The sequence below is a fragment of the Gekko japonicus genome, unplaced genomic scaffold (assembly GCF_001447785.1).
Source record: "Gekko japonicus isolate JY-2015 unplaced genomic scaffold, Gekko_japonicus_V1.1 scaffold567, whole genome shotgun sequence".
Lineage (NCBI taxonomy): Eukaryota > Metazoa > Chordata > Lepidosauria > Squamata > Gekkonidae > Gekko > Gekko japonicus.
Window position 1 is genome coordinate 390,201 of NW_015174858.1, and position 22,564 is coordinate 412,764.

General features: G+C 47.2%; 1 protein-coding gene and 1 long non-coding RNA gene across 2 annotated transcripts; one reads left to right on the forward strand and one right to left on the reverse strand.

Annotated features, from left to right (window-relative positions):
• Nucleotides 1-1,946: 1,946 nt before the first annotated feature.
• Nucleotides 1,947-12,373, reverse strand: LOC107121671. The gene is made up of 3 exons (XR_001482870.1): nucleotides 11,993-12,373; nucleotides 3,613-3,855; nucleotides 1,947-2,315 (listed from the first exon to the last, which is right to left on the reverse strand). It is a non-coding gene; the product is annotated as an uncharacterized LOC107121671 (long non-coding RNA).
• Nucleotides 12,374-12,542: 169 nt separating this feature from the next.
• On the forward strand, nucleotides 12,543-21,871 carry PLK2 (polo-like kinase 2). The gene is made up of 14 exons (XM_015424634.1): nucleotides 12,543-12,869; nucleotides 13,829-13,936; nucleotides 14,124-14,240; nucleotides 14,446-14,575; nucleotides 14,858-14,945; nucleotides 15,955-16,050; nucleotides 16,732-16,930; nucleotides 17,032-17,179; nucleotides 17,646-17,743; nucleotides 18,674-18,797; nucleotides 19,171-19,411; nucleotides 19,508-19,637; nucleotides 19,722-19,832; nucleotides 21,123-21,871. The coding sequence occupies exons 1-14, from the start codon at nucleotides 12,624-12,626 to the stop codon at nucleotides 21,312-21,314; spliced, it is 2,028 nt and encodes a 675-aa protein (XP_015280120.1). The 5' UTR covers nucleotides 12,543-12,623; the 3' UTR covers nucleotides 21,315-21,871.
• The last annotated feature ends 693 nt before the right edge of the window (nucleotides 21,872-22,564 follow it).

Genomic DNA, 22,564 nt, shown 5'->3' on the forward strand with positions numbered 1-22,564 from the left:
TCCAACCTTATGTGATGAAGCCTTCAGTCAGGTGTCTCACTCTCAACCTCAGATATATATGTAAGGGCTGTCAAATTGCAGCTGACTTAAGGCAACCTCAGCAAGGGGCTTTTAACGGAAGTGAGAAGCAGAGGTGTTTTGCCATTGCATTCCTCTGCAGAGCCATGCTTGGTGGTCTCCCATCCATGTACCTACCCTGCTTAGCTTCAGAGATCTGACAAGATTAGGCTATACTGTTAGGGTTGCCAGATCCCACCTGGCCACTGGTGGCAGAAACAGGAGTGGGATTTCCAGATCCAAGTTGGGAAACTGCTGGAGATTTGGGGATGGTGCCTGTAGAGGACAGGGACCTCAGTGGGGTACAATGCCACAGACTCCACCCTCCTAGGCATCCATTATCTCCAGTGGAACTGATCTCTATAGTCTGGAGATGAGCTGTAATCCTGGGGGGTCCCCAGGTCCCACATGAAGGCTGGCATACCCATAGATCATGCAGCCTCCCCCACCCCGATACCACCTGACAAAACAAACTTTAAAGATTTACAGGGCTGTTATGAGGAAGAATAGATGATGATTATAAAAAGCACTGAAAAGGCTAAAAATATTGAAATATGAACATAATGTGTCACATTTATGATTTCAAGATGAACCACCTTTACTCTCATTTGAGAAAACAGCTGTAATATGCTCAGGAGAATTTTACTAACTCTGCATTATATATCAAATAGTTTCAGAAGTACATGTGTGTGTGGAATTTTGGGTGGTCAAAGGAGTCCCTTTCTCCCTTTTTCACATGGAAAAGCTTGCTGGTTGCAGTTCCAGTGATAGGATAAGCCAGCGGGAACATTTGACCTGGACTTCAAGCTCAAAACATGCCTCAGATTTAGACGCTTATTATTATTTTTGCATTAATAAGCCCTACAGCTGGGTGTTATGTGCATCATGCACCATCATTTAAAAAAAATATATGCATAGGGGCTTCAAAAGCTAGCAGTGGTCTGAGCCTGCAGGACATCTGAGAATGCCTGGTTGGATGTGACCCATGGTTCTAAATAGCATAATGGAAGCTGAAGATGACATGATGTCAACTTGCCACCAGAGAGCGCTGTGAGTCAGGTTTTCACTAAGTGATGAACCTACTAAACATGAACTATATTCTGAATAAGAAAAACAAGGGCCAAGTTCAGACTGGAAGTTTGCTCCGATATAGGCACATTTCAGAAATGTTTCACAAATGGATTAAAGGGGCCGTTCACACAGGCACATCTGTCCGGCGTCCCCCAGCCATATTCAAACCCTGGAAAGCGCGATTATCCCATGTCCATCCCGCACCAACAAAGTGTGAATGCCAAAAGCCGCGTTTTTCTTGTGCCCTTATGTGCATAACTCCAGATTACCTAAAAGAAAGTTACGCCTTACAGCCATGCCTCCGCCAGGGGCGGGCCAACAAGGACTTAGCCAAGGAAGGTGTATTGGTGGTAATATGCAAGTTACTGTGTTGGCTTGTAGAATGTCTTTGCATTGCAAGTCGATTTTAGTGGCTGCTTGGGCTCATGAGAAAAATGATGTCTGATGAAACAAATCATGACATCACCTTAGTATAAAAATCAAACTGGAATGAGAATATATTCAGGTGAGTGGCCGTGTTGGTCTGAAGCAGTAGAACAAAGTTTGGGTCCAGTGGCACCTTTAAGACCAACAAAGTTTAATTCTGGGTATAAGCTTTTGTATGCAAGCACTTTGAAGAAGTGTGCAGGCACACGAAAGCTTATACCCAGAATTAAACTTTGTTGGTCTTAAAGATGCCACTGGACTCAAACTTTGGAGGGCGAATGTATTGGAGGCACTTATTCAGCGCCACTTCATGTAGCTGGTATTTAACAAGCTTTAGAAACTTCTTCATAGCCACGAGAGCAGTATGACCACTGTTGTACTGAGGATTCTAATCCGCACCATTGACTGAGAGGCCCAAATCCTAAAATTTAATATATTTTACTGCAGCACTGTGGGAACTGCTGTCTGTTATAAACCCTTTTCCAACAAGAGGAGTGGTGCAAAGGAAGTGGTTCCTTCTCAAGAGGCTGTTGCTTGATGATCTATAGACATGGTCATGGGGGGGTGGGAGTAGGAGGAATCCACATCATTGGCTCTATATCCATGTGGGCATGACCGGAGCACTAAGGAACTGGACTGCAGGTGCTCAGGTCCCATTCCCCTTGCTCGAAAGCCAGTCGAGTCCGACTCTAGGGTTGTGGTGCTCATCTCCGTTTCAAAGCTGAAGAGTCAGCGCTGTCCGAGTAATGTATAAATCAGACCTGAGTGTTGAACAAGGAGATGATAGTAATTCAAGGTGACTAACCACGCAATATAAATCAGTTACACAATTCTATTTATTGATTTACTTTATTTACATTATTTATAGAATGCTTTTCTCACAGGGGCTCATTACACACAAAGCATCACACACACTAACTAATCCACTTTCAATCAGCTTTCAGTGCACTTTCCAACTGGATTTTACCGGGCGAACTGGCAAAATCCAGTTGGAAAGGGCATTGAAAGTGGATTATTTAGTATGTGTGGCTGCAGCCACAGTGAGTCAAGAAAATAGGACATTCAATAACCAATGCATTAGGATTTTAGAAGTTTGGAACAGTGTTCCCTCTAAGCTGAGTCAGTGTGAGCTAGTTCAGTTTTTTGGCCTCTGGCTCACACATTTTTGTCTTCGATCAGGAAGGATGGCTCCAGAGCAAACTAATTTATGCAGTAGCCAAATCGTTCACTCACGACTTTAATGCCAGTAGCTTACAAAGTAGGATTTCTGCTCACAAGTCTTCACAGCTTAGAGGAACCATTGGTCTGGAACCACCAGAAGGAACTGAAGCATAGGATAAGTATTAACATCTGACACATTAAGCGGTATGGAAATTACATAATAGGGCCCTACTTACAATAAGCTATATGCAGCAGTATATCCTGCCTTTCTCCCCAGTGAGATCCCAAAGCAGTTCACCTTGTTCTCCTCTACTCCATGTTAAGCTCACAACAACCTGTGAGGCAGGTTAGGCTGAGAGTGTGTCTAATTGGCCCAAGGTCGCCCAACAAGCTCCCATATCAGAGTGGGGATTCAAACCCAGGTCTAAGTTTATTGTCTTAAATGGACTTCGAAAGGCGTAACTCTGCCTAGAATTGCACAGTAATTAATGCAGGGAACAAGTGTGTTCTTGTATATAGTTGTGATTGGGGGGTTGGTTGGTGTGTGTGTATGCCTGCAAGACTACAGAGCTCAGCTCCCCTGGGGAAAATGGCGGCTCTAGAAGGTGGCCTGAATGGCATCATATACCCTGCTAAGGCCCCTCCCATCCCCAAGCCCCGCCCTCCCTAGGCTCCACCCCCAAATCCCCAGGAATTTCACAACTCAGAGCTGGCAACCCTGGCAGAATCACGTAGACCTTCTTGCAATGAAAGTACACATGGATGGATGATGTTTCTCTTTTATTACTGCCTGGTTGTTTGTTTTCATCTGTGGGTTCTTGGAGGTGAAACGGTGATAATACCAAGGAAGAAGCACTGGGGTCATGCTATGGTTGAAAGTTCCCTGCTTTATTTCACCTTTATATTTTCTGTGTTGTTTCTGATTTGAATGCTTTGAGACATCTGATCTTTTCTTTTTCTTTTTTCGTTCTGTGCCTTTGTGACTGACAGCCCTTGAACGCTGGGCATACAAACCACAAGCCTCCTTGTCTTCAGCACTCTTCTTCCTTGTTGCTGCCTATTTTGTTTCTCCACACGGGGGCACTGCAGTCAACAAATAGACTGTCTCATTCTTAGCCATCCCAAATGGTGTGCAGCTGCCTATTGGAAAGGACGGGCACAGGGCCTCATTATAACACCGCATATTCTGCAGGTTAATTCATGCATCTTGTATAGTCCACTGCATCAATCATCGCCGCCAAGGAGGTAAGCAAAAATACCCTCTGGCACAGCTAAACATAGATTTTTTTATCAGAAGAGACGAAACATTTTGTGCCACATTTTGTTGATGTCAGTTCAGCTATACTTGTACTTATCAACATTTATAAACACAGCCCAAAGTTCTCAAGGCAGTTAAAAAAAACCCCAAATATAAAACAGCAACACAATAAAAAGGAGAAAACGATGGACTAGAGCAATGGGTTCCCAAAAACAGCCATGCAGCCATAAAAGAGGATCAAGTGAAGGTGGTGGTGACAGCAATAAAAATAAATGTGCAAATTTCAAGGCAGCTGAAATAACACCACAGATGATTAAAAGCTTTCTGTTGTACCCAGGGCTTTTTGTGTAGAAAAAGCCCAGCAGGAACTCATTAGCATATTAGGCCACACCCATGACAGCATGGCTCATTAGCATATTAGGCCACATCCCCGTGTTACCAGAAGTGTGGTCATCCAGCCACACCCACCTTTTGCTTCTTATTCTGTTTACCTTGTTTGCTGTCAAAACCCAGGGCTTTTTTTGGGAGCAGGAACTCCTTTGCATGTTAGGCCACACACCCCTAATGTAGCCAATCCTAATGGGTTTCTGCTTTTGGGTGTGGCCTATTATGCTAATCAGTTCCTGCTGGGTGTGGCCAACTTGGGAGCCAGCCGGAACTCCGTTCCTGTGCGTTCCTGCCCCCAAATAGCCCTGGTTGTACCACAGGTGAGACCTGAATGTCTGTAGAGATGCCACTAACAGTACCCCCAGGCCCCAGCACTGTAGGCCTCTTGCTTTAGGGGGAGCTTCTTCTTGCTGTTGTTGTCAAGTCGCAACCAACTTATGGCCACCCTTGCAGGGTTTTCAAGGGAAGAGACTTCAGAGGTGGTCTGCCACATAGCCTGCCTCTGTGTAGCCACTCTGCTGTTCCTTGGTGGTCTCCCGTCCAAATACTAACCAGGGCTGACCCTGCTTAGCTTCCAAGATTGGGCTATCCAGGTCAGGGGAAGTACAGCCCCATGTAAAACAGGCTAACTCCTCATTTTGAGTGGTAACTTCTTGCTAGAATTAAGTTACTGTGTAATGGAAACTTGGGTTTCGAGGACTGGGTATTGGTAAATTGGTATTATTGGACTGCTTGAGACGTTCAGTAGGCAAACGTTTATCCTCCCCTCTCCATATTTTATTTCTGCTTCTCATTCTATTTGACTCTCAGTATTGCCTCCTGAGTGTGTAGCAGTGCCTCACCACTTAGTCACAGATCTCTTATTACTAACGTACGGGTCACTGCCAATGTTCCCTCTAAGCTGTGGAGTCCCGTGAGCAAAAATTCTACTTTGTGAGCTACTGGCATTCAAGTTGGGAGTGAGCAATTTGGCTACTGCATACATTAGTTTGCTTTGGAGTCATCCTTCCTGAGCTAAGATGTGTGAGCTGGAGGCTAAAAAACTGTGAGCTAGCTCACACTAACTCGGCTTAGAGGGAACACTGGTCACTGCCTAGCAGGGCTGGTGCCGCGAACCCCGAGCTGGGGCATCCGTCTTGGTCCAGTACTTCTGGTGGGCCCACTGCTGATGCCTCCCACGCACACCTCCCCTGCCACCTGTCTGTACCTATGCTCCCAACTGCCCGGCGTCGTTGAGGAAAGGCGTGCATCTGGGTGCTGCAGAGTGGTGGCACTTCTGGTAGTAATGGCCAATGTTCCCTCAAAGCTATGGAGTCTTGTGAGCAAAAATTCTACTTTGTGAGCTACTGGCATCAAAGTTGTGAGCGAGCGATTTGGCTACTGCATAAATTAGTTTGCTCTGGAGCCATCCTTCCTGAGCTAAGACAAAAATGTGTGAGCAAGACGTTAAAAAACCGTGAGCTAGCTCACACTAACTCAGCTTAGAGGGAACGCTGGTAATGGCAGCAGCTGCATATACTGGCCAGTGCTGTCAGGGAAAAGGGTGTGCAGATGGGAAAGGCAACTGAGCATGGAGGGCTTGCAAGTGGGAGAGGGACACATGGGCAGGTGAGGGTCATCCAGGTGTGGGGGCGGAAAGGAGGGCATGGGCGGGGCCCTGGTGGTGGAGAGATGGGGACCCCTGGGCACCGTCTGCCCAGAGTCCCCCGAAACCTGGCCCTGGCCCTGCTGCCTAGATGTATAGATTTGTTTTCGGTGGGTTTTAGCTTCAAAACCTGCTTCTCACTAGACTAAGAGTGAGTGGAGAGAGGGTTGCTAACCTACCCTGGGCTCTTTTAGTGTGTGTTTGTGGGAACTATGGCTCAGTGGTAGGGCCACCTGCTTTGCATGCAGTGTAACCCCAGGACTCCCTCCCACCCCATTGCCAAGAGCCATGGGCCCTGCCGTTCCTTTTGATCACAGGACCTTGTGCAGCCAGAGGTACAGAGAGTCTCCAGCTTGTATCAAACCAGTGAATCAGGATCAGGATAATATGCAATTAGGGCCATCTCCTGGTGAGGCAGTCAGTTTCCCATGGGAAAGCTGTCACACACCCTAATCAAAGACTCGTTCCTGTGGCTCGAGGGATCCCACACGCACGGGCTAGAAAAACAGCACTCGGCATTTGCAGGACAACCACCCCAACATTCCTTTCCCATCAGGACTGGTCCCTTGGAAAGACAGATGTGCCCGGCAATTTCACCCAGTCCTTCGTCAGCAGAATAGATTCATCTGCTGCCCTGGTAGCATCCCTCTTGAAATAACCCAAGTACCTAGAAAATCCAGTTCCCGATCACTACCAAAAATGGGTGTGATACTTGACTACACAAAGACCCACTCTGAGCTTGCATTTTAGGCTCAGTTCTGCCCTGGGGCTGCCCCACCACCACTGTGGCAGCTGAAGACATAACCCCAAGACTCTTCCCCCACTCAGGCAAAGTCAAACACAGGGCTCCTTCCCTCACAGTTCCCTGCATCTCTCCCTTGATAGCTCAGCTGCCCCCATTTCCAATCAATCCCACATGGGCCTGCCTCCAGCTCTCTCACTGTCCTCCCCTTTCTTCCTTCACCCTTGGACTACGTGCCTCTTCTCTCCCCCTTCCTAAGCCTCAAAGCCCCATTCTGCACCTGCTCATCTGTCCAGTTTGGTGTGGTGGTTAGCAGCGCAGACTCTAATCTGGGAGAACCGGGTTGGATTCCCCACTCCTCCACACGCAGCTGCTGGCGTGGCCTTGGGTCCGTCACAAATTCTCTCAGAGCTGTTCTCTCAAAAGCAGTTCTCTCGGAGCTCTCTCAGCCCCACCTACCTCACAGGGTGTCTGTTGTGGGGAGAGGAAGGTAAAGGAGACTGTAAGCCGCTCTGAGACTCTGAGTGAAGGGCAGGTTATAAATCTCATCATCTCCTCCTCCTTCCTATTTTCATCCGCCACCTCAAGCCTGATGCCCCTCTCATCCCTCCATTGACTGTGCAAACATAACAGGTACTCTTTTTTGTGAGTATTTTTGTGTGTGCGTGTCTGTGCTTGTAAGCCTGGAAGTCATGGTGACTTCTGGCGACCCCTAGAGGGGTTTGGACGTTTTTCAGAGAGGTGGCTTGATAGCTTGCCTCTGCATCCTGAGCCCTGGTATTCCTTGGAGGTCTCCCTTCCAATTACTTGCCAGGGTCGGCCCTGCTTGGCTTCAGAGATCTGATGAGATTGGGCTTGCCTGAGCTATCCAGGTCAGGGCCGTAACATGAACTCTTGAGGCTACCACGGCTGGCACACCAGGGCTCCGTGGCAGAGCATCTGCTTTGTAGACAGAGAGTCCCAGTTTCCATCTCTGGCACCTCCAGTTAAAATGGCCAAGTAGTAAGAGATGTGAACGTGAGACCCTGGAGAGCGGTGGCCAAGTCAGAGTGGACAACATTGACTTTGATGGACTGATCGTCTGGCTCCGTGTTAAGGCAGCTTTGAGTGTTCATGCACATTCATGTATTGTGAGTCCCAACCAAGTACACAAGACAGCTGACAGCATCCTCTGCACTCTGAGTAATTTGTTAATTGAACAACACCTGCATCCGTAATTTAGACGCACAAGTTCTGCCTGGATAAACAACTAAAAAGAAACTTCTTGTGTCTAGGCATCCCATTTAAACCTGAATGTTGGGAAAACAGGGCAAGGTTTTCTTTCTGCATGTTGATCCTAGTTAGATTGAGGGCAAATGAATAGCAATTATCATGCCACAGTTAGTAATTTGGCCTCTTGGCTTTGCCAGTCCAATAAATAGATCATATCATTCAGTTTCCCAAGGAGGCCGCTGCTTAAACTAGTCAGCGTACTAATAACACATGCCACTAGGGGTCACTCTTGATTTCTTTCAGCTCCAGATTCCAAAAGACCTGCTGGCTGTATCCCAGGTCTGCAGCAGGTTAATAACCCACTTAGCAACAGCTAGGTCTTTAGCTTGGGGAATGCTGATTGGCAGAGCTTCCGCAGCCAAGAGATTGGATCCAGAAAATCTGGCAGTAAGATTTAATGCGAGGGCAGCAGACAATGATTCAGATCAATTTCATTTGCTGCTGTTTTGTTGCTTCCCCCCACACACCTGATTAATTTTCTGCAATTTTGGTCTCCAAACCTTGAATGCTAATTTTGCTGTAGTTCCAGCAAAATGGCACGGATGGTTTGCATGGAATAGATACAACCAAGTCTGGTTTGGAGAAAAAGTCTTCTCAGAAAAGTATATTCAGTAAGAAATGCTTGAGATTTGCAGTGACTTTCTATGCAGAGTTACACCCTTCTAAGGCCATTGGCATTAATGGATTTTGAAGGGTGTAACCGTCTTTAGGATTGCAAGGTCAATCTCTGAATGTCTAACATTTTTACCAACAACCCCCTTTTTAATGGCTGAAGAATATTTTTTTACAAGCTTCTGCTTTTAACGCAAAATAATTTTATTACAGCACAGCGCTGTTGCCCCTCTTCTTTGTTCTCACAAGGAATGAGAGAGGCCACGGCTAGTCCCAGAGAATGGCTCTGGGAGATGTGACCTTGAATGACCTTGTGTGATTAGGCAAAAGGCACCGATACCGTCCTGCTCCTCTCCACAGCCCAAACAAGAAGCAGCCTTTGCTCAGCCTGGTTAATTTAGGGCTCCGAAGCCTGGCATGTGTTTACCTCACAGCCTGTTCATTAGAAAGACATATGGAGAGCAAATTAGGGAACAGAAACAAGGGCATCCTCTCTCCCTGCACCTGGGACATTAATCCCCGAGATTTATCCCTTAGTGTTGCAGCTGTTGCCTTTGCTGGGGGTGCCGAAGGGCACCTTCAGCACACAAAAAGGATTCCAGAGGAATCCAGCTTCCAGAGCACAAACTGGCAAGACACGAGTGTGGTTTGCAAGGCCTTTGTGTCCCGGCTTCACACCCACCCTAGTGCATTTCATCTCAGGGCACGGGGGAAGGCCCATGTTGATGGTTCAGTCATCGAGAGTGGTTAGTGTTGGACTAGGATCTGGGAGACCCAGGGTTAGATTCCCCCACGCTGCCAGGCAATGTTCCCTCTAAGCTGTGGAGTCAGTTTGCTTTGGAGCCATCCTTCCTGAGCGAAGACAAAAATGTGTGAGCCGGAGGCTAAAAACTGAGCTAGCTTGCACTAACTCAGCTTAGAGGGACCACTACTGCCAGGGATGCCTGCTGTGTGTCACTGGGCTTGCCACCAGTGTTCCCTCTAAGCTGAGTTAGTGTGAGGTAGCTCACAGTTTTTTAGCCTCTGGCTCACACATTTTTAGCTTCCAGCTCACACATTTCTTAGCCGCCGGCTCACACATTTTCAGAAAGGATGGCTCCAAAGCAAACGAATGTATGCAGTACCCAAATCGCTGGCTCACAACTTTGATGCCAGTAACTTTTGCTCACAAGACTCCACAGTTTAGAGGGAGGATTGCTCACACACTCTCCGCCTAACCTAATTCTTGGGGCTGTTGTTTTGAGGGGAGAGCAATATTGTCAGCTGCACTGGGAAGAAAAGTGGGGTATGCAGATCGAAGTATTGAGGGGTGGAGAAGATATACCTGGAGCATACACGAGTGATTCAGAAAGGCAGAAGGGCTCCCCGTTCCAGCAAGGATTACCGTTGCATTTTTACTTTCCCTTTCCTCCAAAAGAGCTCAAGATTTCCTTATCCTCACAACAACCCTGTGAGGTAGAGTAGGCTGAGACAGAATGACTGACCCATGCCCCCCCCCCAGCAGAGTAGGGATTTTGAGATCTCCCCGGTCCTAATCTGACACTAGACACCCTCATGATTCTTGTGGTTCTTGTCCAGCTGCAATGTGCTGGAAGAAGGAACATTTTGGACAGTGGTGTGAAGGCAGAGGCTGCTGGCTGAGCGAGTGAATAGCTCTGAGTGTTGCAAAGAGCATTCCGGGAAATCCTGGGGAGATCACCAGGGCTCCTTGATTAGGTAAGTCGTGGGAAACAACAAGGCAGAAGACATTCTTGGCGGTGGAATGTGCCATCCAGTCTCAACCAACTTACGGCAACCCTGTAGGCTTTCCAAGGCAAGAGATGTAACGATGAACAGAGGTGGTTTGCCATTGCCTTCCTCTGCACAGCAACCTTGGGCTTGCTTGGAGGTCTCCCGTCCAAGTACTAACCAGGGCTGGCCCTGCTTAGCTGCAGAGATCTGACAAGATCGGGCTAGCCATGCCATCCGGGTCGGAGCAGAAGACACCTGTAGGGCAAGCGGTGCTGGGCGCATTTTATAGCACACTTCTGGTCCATGCAGAGCAGTGTCCAGGCTACCCCTTATGTGCTTTCCACGTGGAGCTGCCTTATACAGGAGCCACGGGTCTACCACAGCCAGTGTTGTCTGCTCTGATCGGCAGTGCCTCTCCAGAGCCTCAGGCAGAGGCCTTTTCCCATCACCTACGACTTGATCCTTTTTAACTGGAGATGTCAGAGATTGAACCAGGGACCCTTTTGCTTGCCAAGCCCATTGCTCGACCGCAGAGTCACAGGCCCAGTGTTCCCTCTAAGCTGAGTTAGTGTGAGCTGGCTCACAGTTTTTTAGCCTCCGGCTCACACATTGTTGCCTTCGCTCAGGAAAGGAGGGCTCCAGCGCAAACTAATCTATGCAATGGCCAAATCGCTCGCTCACAGCTTTAATGCCAGCAGCTCACAAAGTAGAATTTTTGCTCACAAGTCTCCACAGCTTAGAGGGAGCATTGGTCACAGCCCCTCCCTAAATGTTCTTCTTTACATTTAGAGGGTATTCCAGGCAGATACATGTACTTCTTTACATTTAGAGGGTATCCCAGGCAGATACGGAAGGGCCCATCAGCAGACAACTCCATGGGAAAGGCTCCCTGAGGGCAGGAAGGTGGGAACACCGGGGCAAGGGTGAATGACGTCATCACCACGCATTCTTTTCTGAAGAGCAATTACCCTAATTCCATATACATATATGGTGATAACTAATAACCTCTTAGGTACGATTACACTTATTTCTCTTTTTCAAAAGACACTACTGCTTGGGAAGAAAGGAGGGGGAGAGGACTCCAAAGCAGTCTCTTCTCCCAACACATCCAGCAGATGGCAGTCCTTCTACAACTATGCACGTACAGAAATTAATCCTCCATGAATCTTCACACACAGAGGTAGAACTACAGGATCTTTAGTCTCAGGTTGCCGACGTCTACATCAGTATCAGCCAGCGCCTTAGGACTGCTCGGAGGGCTCCAAAAATCTCTATGCAAAAAGCACCACTGTGCAGAAATTATAAGGGGCTGCGTGTAAATGCATCACATGTGACAAATGCACACGTATGTGTATCAAAATACACCTACCAACATTCATGCGCTTTCCCATGTGGGCATTGCTAAGGCTGGAAAGTCTAAGAGAGCATAACACAGGGGCCTGCCAATTTGGGAAACAGATAGTGGCTTGTGAACAAAAACTGGCATTTCATTCCAAATTTTTTCGTGGGACTCTACAGTCATGGGGCAGGAGGGCTGAACCACGGGGAGCTGCTTCTGTGCTCTGTGTGGCCAAGGCAAGAGGCTCAAGGTAAACCCTCCAGGCCCCTTCGTGCATGATCATATACTTACGGCACCGGACTCCATTTCAGGGCACACGCACACCTGTTTGGGCTGTGCCCTACATTGTAGGCAGCTGCGCAGTTCTCTCCGGAGTTGGCAGCTTGTAAGGCCACCGTCAGTCAAGGTAAAATGCCGAAGCCGGGCATTCACTCCACAGGATCCTGAAAGAGGAGTTCAAAAACTGAGGAAGAGGCTTTTTTAAACTCATTTCCACGATGCTACCTGTGGCGCCATTCTCCTACAGCGCTACTCGGGAGTCAGTCTCACCGCGTCCAGGCCCACTGACTTACACCTAAGCAACGCCGCCTGGGAAGCCAGGCGATTGTCCTTACAAGCCGCTCCGCCAGGGGCGCACAACCGCAGCCTGTCGCCCCCCAACGCCGGGCGCGCTTCGCCTCTCAGCCGGCCAATGCAGAGCTTCGTCGGGTCTCCTCCGCGGCTAGTGGGAGAACGCGGCTCCGGGGGTGGGCCGGGGTTGTGACGTCACGAGGCGGGGCGGGGCCAAGGCTCTCCCTATAAAAGCCGGCCGACCCGCCTCCCGCTCCGCACAGCGAGCGCTTGTAAGGAGCAGCCTTCGGGAGCCAGGTGGGAAGAAGCTGGCGCGGGTTCGGGGCATTGGGCAGAGCCGGCCGTCGAGGCTATGGATTTATTGAGGACTATCGCCTACCAGCCAGGCAGCACCGGGGCCGCCGGCGGGGGCAGCGGCAAGATGGGGGAGCAGGCGCTGGGCAAAGCCTGCAGCGGGGAGTCTCGGAGGAAGAAGGCGGCGGCGGCGGACGCGGAGCAGCAGCATCACCACCACCCGCACTCGGCCGCCGAGGTCTCCCGGATTATTATCGACCCCACCACGGGAAGGCGGTATTGCCGCGGCAAGGTGCTGGGAAAGGTAAAAACGCCCGGCGGTGGAGTCGCTTCGGGGGGCCCGGGGCGTGGATCTCCTCCCGAGAGCGCGGGGCGAAGAGGAGCAGCCGGAGACCCCCCCCCCTCTGCTTGCTGCCCTTTCCCCTCTTTGGCCTGTCTCGCTTCGCTTTTGGTTCTTCTCCCGCTCCCGTCGTCGTCGTCTTTCGTCTGTTGTGCTCCAGACCACCTCCGAGCACGAGGCTCCCAGCCCTCCACACACACACACACAAAGCCTCTCTCGCTTTCGAGCTCTTCCGTGGTCTCTGGGCTAGGATCCCCCCCCCCCCCCCCCCCCCCCCAACATACGACACGCCCCCCCCTTCTTTCGTTGATCCGTCTCCTCCTTGGATCGCGGATTCACTGAAGGGAACACACGGCTGTATCTGCCTTCCTGTATCATTAAGCCGTCGGTTGCTAGTCTGGAAAGGGCTGCTTAACAGACCTTGTTCCGGTGTGACAAATGCACGCACGCCTCCCTTTCCAGAACCTCACGGCAGGCAACTTCTGTCCGTGGCATGCCCCCGGGGCAGCGTGCATGTCCCACGCATAGGGGACTTGCAGCTGCCTCTGCGTGGATTCAGTTCAGTGCCCGCCTGGCTGCTGCGGGTGTCCGGCGCTTTAAATTGTGCATCTTGACCCGGCCATTTGCTGGGACCGGCACCGCTTTAAATTGTCGATAGCCGTGCTGGTGGCTGCTTTGGCATGCAAGGGCCGTGTCTGCCTGGACAGGACGCTGGCGGTGGGTTAGCACCACTAGTATATACTCTGCCTAGCCTTTGGTGAATATTCCGGTTCCCCCTCCCCCTCAAAGGACTTTGGCTCTCCCTGTGGTGCTCTCTGTTGCGCACAGATCCCAGCTCACTTGCAAAGGAGAAGGGGGGGGGGTTGAATCTCTTAGCTGTCACATCTAATGATACGCTTTCTCCCATGGGCTTGTCTCTCCAGGGTGGCTTTGCAAAGTGTTACGAGATGACAGACCTGACCACGAACAAAGTCTACGCTGCCAAGATCATTCCTCACAGCCGAGTGGCCAAGCCTCATCAAAGAGAGAAGGTGCGTGCCTCCCTCGATGACGCCGCACTCAGGAATCTCTTATGTGCTTGGGTGGCCCTGCCCTCTTCCTGCAGTGGCTTACTCATGTGTAAGCCCTGTCCTTTTTCCCACGGTGGCGGAGCCATACCTGCGAGTCACCCTTTCTTGGTTTCTTTGTGACCCTTTCCCCCCCCCTTTTTCCCTCCAGATCGATAAAGAAATTGAGCTGCACAGGTTGCTCAATCACAGGCATATTGTGCAGTTCTACCATTACTTTGAAGACAAAGAGAACATTTACATTCTCCTGGAGTACTGCAGTCGAAGGGTGAGCATGCCTCCCTGGGGAGAAATCCGGTATTCACTTGCATGGAATTGGCAGCTAACTTAAAATGTATGGCGGGTGTGCAAGGTATCTTCTGCAACTGCTTTGAGCAGTTCTTATTCCTTCCCCCTTCGTCCCAGTTTTTAACACATGCCAAATCTTGCGTCTGGCTTTAGTTGGGTGACCTTGGTTTCCTTTCCCCCATCAGTCTATGGCTCACATCTTGAAAGCCAGGAAGGTATTGACGGCGCCAGAAGTGCGATACTACCTCAGGCAGATTGTGTTGGGATTGAAATACCTTCACGAGCAAGAGATCTTGCACAGAGATCTAAAGCTAGGTGAGTGGGTTGCCCTTGCTAAGATACACTGGGCTTGTGTTAAAAGCTATTAGGCACTGGAAGTGTGTTTTTTCATACTGCTGTTAAACTTATACTCAGGGATTAATTGATAGGATCAGTTATCTTGCAATATAGTCTTGGAATGCTTGAGTAATAGCGCTAAGTAGATTTCTTTATTAAATGAATATCTTCTGGCTTCCTTTGGGCGTGAGTCAGCACTTGTCTAGCACATCATTACGTTGACTGGGCACTCAACTGGCTTCCTCCCCCTTGTTCCCACAGGTAACTTCTTCATTAATGATGCTATGGAATTGAAAGTAGGTGACTTTGGACTGGCAGCCAGGCTTGAACCTATGGAGCACAGAAGGCGGTAAGGATCTGAGAGAATCTTTGCCATGACCTGAAAATGACTACTTTCACCATCATGTGCCTTCAAGGCCACAGTGGGATTGTTTTGGGGATTCCTAGTTTTATATGATGGTGAGCAGTGTTCCCTCTAAGCTGAGTTAGTGTGAGCCAGCTCAGTTTTTTAGCCTCTAGCTCACACATTTTTGTCTTAGCTCAGGAAGGATGGCTCCAGAACAAACTAATGTATGCAGCAGCCACATCGCTCACTCACAACTTTAATGCCAGGAGCTCAGAAAGTAGAATTTTTGCTCACAAGACTCCACAGCTTAGAGGGAACGTTGGTGGTGAGATAGAAGCATTGTTGACAACATCACTTGGGCCTCTTTTCAGTAACTGAGTAGGCCAGTTCATGAACACACATGAAGCTGCCTTATACCAGTGATCCATCAAAGTATTGTCTACACAGACTGGCAGTAGCTCTCCAGGGTCTCAGGCTGAGGTCTTTCACATCACCTATTACCTCATTTGTTTTAAACTGGAGGTGCCAGGCATTGAACCTGAGACCTTCTGGGTGCCAAGCAGATGTTTTGCCACTGAGTCGCAGCTCCCTCCAGATATGTCCTGTCTTTTACACATGAACAATCCCAATGGTTTTTAGGCCCACCTTCCTTTTTACCAGGTTACTGCATGAACTGAGTAGTAACATCGAACTGTCAGTGAATTGTCATAATGGACCACTGATGATGAGTCTTCTTCAGTAACAGCAGGTCAATCGCTGGTTGGGTACTGTTGAGATCATGCCTGTGGTTGAGGCCTGCTGGAATGGGAGTAAAGGGCCAGTGTGGAAACCTGCCCAGTACTTAACTTCTTAGCTAATTGGTCTAATTTCTTCCCTAGTAATAGGCAAATTCACTTCTAGAGGCACACATTTCATTGAAATCTATTGTAAATATGTTAAAAGTGACTGGGAAAGGTGGCCACAGCAAGTCTTGGAAGTTTAACTCCTAGCTAATTTTTGTTTTCCCCCCCAGAACGATCTGTGGCACACCAAATTACCTTTCTCCAGAAGTCCTGAACAAACAAGGGCATGGCTGTGAATCGGATATATGGGCCTTGGGCTGCGTCATGTAAGTATCAGGAATATTTATGGCCTTCCATGCAAATACACAAAGAGATTACTAACTGGTCTGTGTGTACATGTGAACGCAAAACTCTCACAAAGCTAACTTTGTGACCTGTGAGAATTGAATTGAACTGTCCAAAAGTGCTTATTTTACACAACTTGTTTTGCTCGTTCTGGTTATGAGAGGGCAGCAATTGATACCATGTAGTGAAGTTCAGCCTTTAGTCCACCAGAAACACCTGTTGATATGTCACAAGGTATAAGCTATGCTGGTTTATGCTTTTAGAACTTTGGTTCATCCAACCCAGCAGTAGCTCTTGAGTGTTCTGGGTCCTCTTCAGATGCATTTACCAGTGAGCTTTAACTGGAGGTGGCAGAAATGGATCCTGGGAGCAATGTACTCCATTACTGAGCTATGAGCCTTGCTGTATCTGCTTTCCCTTCCTGCAGCCACACGAGCTACAATTTGCTGACAGTTGAATTCTTGCCAAGTTACCAAACTTGTGTTTCTTCTGCATAAACAGAATGGTGTAAACACAGCCTTGGCTCACCTTCCTGTTGCAACTTTGGGAATCCATGCTGTCTAGAGAGTGAATGAGCTGAAGGGGAAACTGCTTAAACATAGAGATTTATTCTCTGCCAAGATAGAAATAACAAGACTGGGCCCCCCTCTTTTTCTCAACAGGTATACAATGCTATTGGGAAGACCTCCATTTGAAACCACTAATCTAAAGGAAACCTACAGGTGTATCAGGGAAGCAAGATATTCGTTGCCATCATCATTGATGCCCCCAGCGAAGCATTTGATTACAAGCATGTTGTCAAAAAACCCTGAGGACCGTCCAAGTTTAGATGACATTGTTCGGCATGACTTCTTCTTGCTGGTTAGTAGCCACCTTGGGGGTTTTTTTTGGGTGGTTCCTTCTGTTCTGAGTGCAGGTGCCAATCTGTTGGACAACCGTCTTTGTGCATCTTGTTTCCTCAGGGCTTCACCCCAGAGAGGCTTCCAGCGAGCTGTTGTCACACAGTTCCTGACTTCAATTTGTCAAGCCCGGCCAAGAATTTCTTCAAGAAGGCAGCGGCAGCTCTCTTTGGGGGCAAGAAGGAAAAAGCAAGATACTTTGACACACACAGTAAGCATCTTACTTATGTACAGGTTGTTGCACACCCAGTTCCAGCTTCCTGAGTGGTTCTGGAAGGTCACAAAGTGTAGCTGGCTTTACTTCTAGATATGTACAAATACCAATTTATGAAAATGTATGCTCTTGCTTCCAAAGAGCTTACATGCTTGGGACAGACATGTCCAAAAGCTCTTGTGTAAAAGTTTTAAACACCTATTGGGTAATTCCATCAATCTCGTATGCCATCTTATTATTGGAGAAACAGGACTTTCTGTTTACAACCAACTCCTTCATTAGTGGTTTCTTGGTATAATGGCATGTTCTGCCCTTTGAGACTGGAAACTGGGTAGGGACTAACAAGCAAAACTGCAGGAAAAACAATGTGTCCTGGCAAGGAAAACACTGCAGGATGTTTCCTAATGTTGTAATTAATTTCTGGGTGTAGTAACGGCTGTGTTTTTTTCCTGTGTCTTCCCAGATCGATCGGCTAAAGAAGACGAAGAAATATACAAACTTCGGCATGACTTGAAAAAGACCTCTATAACCCAGCAGCCCCCAAAGCATAGACCAGAGGAGGTATGTATAATTACTACACAGATCTGTCGATGAATTTCTAGGGTTTTCTAATGTTATTAGAAAACTAGTAGCTAGCAGATACTTATATGCCTAGAGCTCTGGACATTTTGAGAACACCTGGTGCCATCTCTGTTCCTATTTGTATGGGATTCTGTCGACCCCAGGACTCATAAATCAGATTGTCTAGCATCTGCTTCACAAAGTGTAATCCTTTGAGATGCTGCTGGGCACTACTCATTCTTGAATCTTTTAAAAAAAAATTCTGGATGAACTTGTGTTATGGAAGACTTGGTGTTTGCAGACTATGTCTGCAAGCCCTTTTCCTGCCTTCCTGTAGTGATACATGGAAACCCGGATTGAGCAGTGATGGAATAATGAAGTAGTGGTGAAGTTGGCCAGAAATGCAAAAGAGATTACTTTAGCTATAAAAATAACTTAAAAACATAAGAAGAGCCCTGCTGGATCAGACCAATGGTCCATCTAGTTCAGCATCCTGTCTCACACAATGGCCAACCAGTTCCTCTGGAGGGACAACAACAGTACTTACTTAGTATTTGATTGCCCAAGAATGAAATTCAGGTGGAAGCTATGAAGATTTTGATAGGACTGATTCTCATGGTGCTTCAGGTTTTTTCAGGGAAGATTTTCAAGGCAGGCCTGGCCCACTGGTGTCACTCCAGTCTAGACAATCCGAGGATCACTGATGTGGTGTCTTGGGATGGGGGAAGACAACAGGCTTGTGTGTAAGAGTGTGCACTCTGCATAGTTTACATGGTTTAGAAAATACAAGCCTGAGCTGAACTCCCAAATGGTGCCATGGCAGGGCTTTGCTAGTAAGGAACGACTGATAGGCCACCTTCAGAACCAAAGATGCAGCATGTTTTTTAGATATCTTGTTCGGACCATCACACAATGTCCTCTTCCTTTCAGGAGAGCCAACCTTCCAACATCCCTGTAGCCAAACCCGGCATGCTAACAGAGACCAAACAGATAGGAGATGCTATCCGAATGATAGTCCGAGGAACGTTGGGCAGCTGCAGCAGCAGCAGTGAATGTAAGTGTTACGAATCTTTCCTACCGTATCAATGGCTTCTGGCTTGAAACCAAAGTATAAAATCTTAGTAAGGTGCAGGGCCTCTTGAGTTCAAACTGGCATGAACAGATCTGTCAGAACTCCCATGGGTCCCTTGAAATTATTCTGAGTGTGCTGAGAATTCTGGTAAATGCCTAGATTCTTCTCCCCCCCCCCAAAAAAAAGTAAACTAGTTTATTTATTGTTCCTTGTCCCAAGGGATCTCTATAATATTGATATCCCATGTTTTGAACAAGCCATAAGAACAAGCTGAAGAATGGTACAGAGATGATAGACTTGTTCATCAGTTTGCTGAGAAACCTATATAACACTTTCTCCCTCTCCTCTCCCAAAGGCCTTGAAGATAGTACTATGGGGACTGTAGCTGATACCGTTGCGAGAGTCCTGCGTGGATGTCTAGAGAACATGCCTGAATCGGATCATATTCCCAAAGAACAGCTGACTGCCTCTTTCCAATGGGTCACAAAATGGGTGGACTATTCCAACAAATATGGCTTTGGTTATCAGTTGTCGGACCACACTGTGGGTGTCCTCTTCAACAATGGTGCACACATGAGCCTCCTCCCAGACAAGAAGTGAGTGGCTGGTTGATAAGGTGATGCAATTGTCCTGTTGCATTTTTGCACAGCTCTAGCTAAACTTTACCTTTTCTTCTTGGCTTTTGTCTGTAGAACAGTCCATTACTATGCAGAGCTCGGCCAGTGTTCAGTTTTTTCTGCTCCTGATGCTCCTGAACAGTTCATCAGTCAAGTGACTGTTCTGAAGTACTTTTCTCATTACATGGAGGAAAACCTCATGGATGTGAGTACTGTGGGTGGAGGACTTTAAACTTCTAGATTATTTGAGTGATACCTGTTCTAAACTGAGCTGTGTGCACTCTTCCAGGGAGGGGACTTGCCCAGTGTGACAGATGTCCGCAGACCTCGGCTTTACCTCCTGCAGTGGTTGAAATCTGATAAGGCACTGATGATGCTTTTCAATGATGGCACCTTCCAGGTAAACTACTTCTTTCACTTGCTCATCCCTCCCACCCACCCCAAGATCTTGAGCATACCCATGAGGTTGCCGAATACTGAATCAGACCCTTGGTCCGTCAAAGTTAAATGGCATCTGTCTACTCAGACTGGCAGTAGTTTCACTGGAGATGTGGGGGATTGAACCTGCTTCTGCATGCCAAGTAGATGCACTGCCACTGGGCCACAGCCCTTTCCACACTTTATGTAGAATCGGTGATCTAACTTGTAGAACACGGAGTACCATGTCTCAGTGTATGGACAGTGAAAGGAATGTGTTGCTACAGGACATTGTGATGGGAATTACTGTTGAATGGCTTTATACTAGTTTACACAAGTCCATGAAGGATGAATTCTTGAAGGCTAGAAGTATAGTTTTCAGATGCTGTGGATTTAAGAGAATTGACTTCACAATCATGCTTGGGGATTTGTCCTGCTACTGTATAGTAGCCGTAAATGGGTTCCTTGGTATATTATACTTGGGTGAATAAAATTGACTTTCTCTAGAAATAGAAATGATAGTGTTTGCATGTAATCATTGTGGACTGGTTGATGAACCCAGGGAATAGCAATAGCAAGACATCTCTGGCACTAGGATCCAGGAGTCCTCTTGGCAATACAAATTCATCTCTCTGGGCTTTGGTTTCATTTTCCATCCGCAGCCCATGTTTAAGAATTTAGGACTATGGCAACCAAACAGCATGGACACCTCTGAGGTGCCATGAAAATATTGTTTTATTCAGTAAGTGTGCTCTTAAAAAAAAAAGCTTGGATGGTTTTTTTTATGGACCAGTTCTACATATTGATTATGAAACTTCTATTTTGATCAATGGGCCTTAATTCTGAATGCATGCATAAATTGCCTGCTCTGGCCTTCTAGTAAGATGTATGTATAAGTGGGAGTTTCTGAGTAGGTATAGTTCTGTAGTGCTTGTCAGATACATAACTGATAGCTTTTGATTATGCACCTGGACTGTATAAATGCTGCTCTAGTTGCAAATCACAATATGCTGACTGTTCCACAGCAACCAGTTCATACATATTCTTGTTGAGGAAGTGTTTATAAAAATTGGAAATGTGACTTAATTGATGCCATTTAAATTTGTTGTCTTGGTGAGTTGATCCTATCTGAACAAAGGACCCAGTAGTACAGTTTGTAAGCTCTATGCCTATGAAACAGTAACAGATGCATTGGTTCAAGTTCCTTGATGAAATCCTCAACTTGTGTTAAGCCTCAGCTTGTATTAAGCCACAACTCTTACATCCTTGGCAGGTGAACTTCTACCACGATCACACAAAGATCATAATTTGCAACCAAAGTGAGGAGTACCTGCTTACCTACATCAATGAAGATCGGATATCGACGACTTTTCGCTTGACGACTCTTCTGATGTCTGGGTGCTCACTGGAGCTAAAGCATCGAATGGAATATGCGTTGAATATGCTGTTGCAAAGGTGTAATTAAAAGAACTCTTCTAAAATCAAAAGAACTTCTCTTGCTGAAGTCTACCAATGGAGGCAGTTGGGAAGACCAGTATGTTGACGGAGGAGGAGGAGGGGACTGGTACGAACCACTATTTCGTCTTGCGTGCTGGGCTGGGACCAGACATGAAGCCTGCATTCTGCTTTGTTGGATTAATGGTGTGACAAGGAATTCTTTGGAATGTAGCTTTCCTTGCCTTGAAAGATATGAGTAGAACTTGAAGCTCTGCAGTGAACAGTTCTGATGGAGGACTCTAAACTGTGAATAACACTTGAGGATCTGGGAGGGAGGGAAGCACTCGATGTTGTGGAATAATTGTTAAGGGGCAGTTCTGTGACTGCTTAACTGTGAACTATGGCCATACTTTTTTTTTCTTATTTTCTTCCAAGAACTGATCACACTTGTGGCTGGCAAAGTGCATTCCTTGTTAATAATTTTTTAATTTATTACAGCCCAAAGTGGAAGTATTTATTATATACACACACATTTTTTTTGCAACTGTGATTTTAAGAAAACATTTGTTGGCAATAAAGAGTGGGGGGGACTTGAACCAATGACTTCAATGTGCCTTTTTTCTATTGCACATACGTGTACCAGCTAGAGTTGAAGCTAGTGTCCTGGGCTGCTACTATACATGTTGGACTGGTGGTAATAGTGCCTTGCTCTGTCTTGGGTTTCAACATGGCAGTTAGTAGGGTTTCTTGCAATCTAGCCATGTGTAGAATAATACAAACATAGTAGCCTCTCTTGTAGACTACTTGCCATATCAACTTGACATGCAAGCAGTAAAATAGGTGACTTCTCAGAAAATCTGATTAGCTCAGTCACTCTAATATTTGCTTCCCTGTTACACAGCATTTTAAGCATAAATAGAAAGACTGAAAACCACACTGGCAGTGACTTCACAGTATACAATAATTTCAGGTATGCTGCTTGGAACTTGTAGTTCCTTCATGCTAGAAACACTGTCATGAAGAAAGTTGATGGTTTCCAGACTCAAAAGTTGTGGGCACAATATCTCTGGGCAATGTTTTCTTGCTTAGGTACTGCTACATGATTTAAGAGTTCTTGGCAGCATGAGAACTATCCAGATAGCCAATTTCAATAGGAGATATTACTATATCTTCAAAGGTTAAGAAAGGATCCTGGGAAACATTCTGAATTTGTAGCTATTTGCTGGAGCTTTAGAACACAGCATCTCCTAAGAATCCCATCTGCCATTGGAATAGTTC

Bases quoted from the DNA above. Each gene is read 5' to 3' on its own strand.
- PLK2 (XM_015424634.1), top strand. From the start codon at position 12,624: ATGGATTTATTGAGGACTATCGCCTACCAGCCAGGCAGCACCGGGGCC. The intron at 14,241-14,445 runs GTGAGCATGCCT...TTCCCCCATCAG, and splicing joins TGGAGTACTGCAGTCGAAGG to TCTATGGCTCACATCTTGAA. The intron at 19,833-21,122 runs GTAAACTACTTC...CATCCTTGGCAG, and splicing joins TCAATGATGGCACCTTCCAG to GTGAACTTCTACCACGATCA.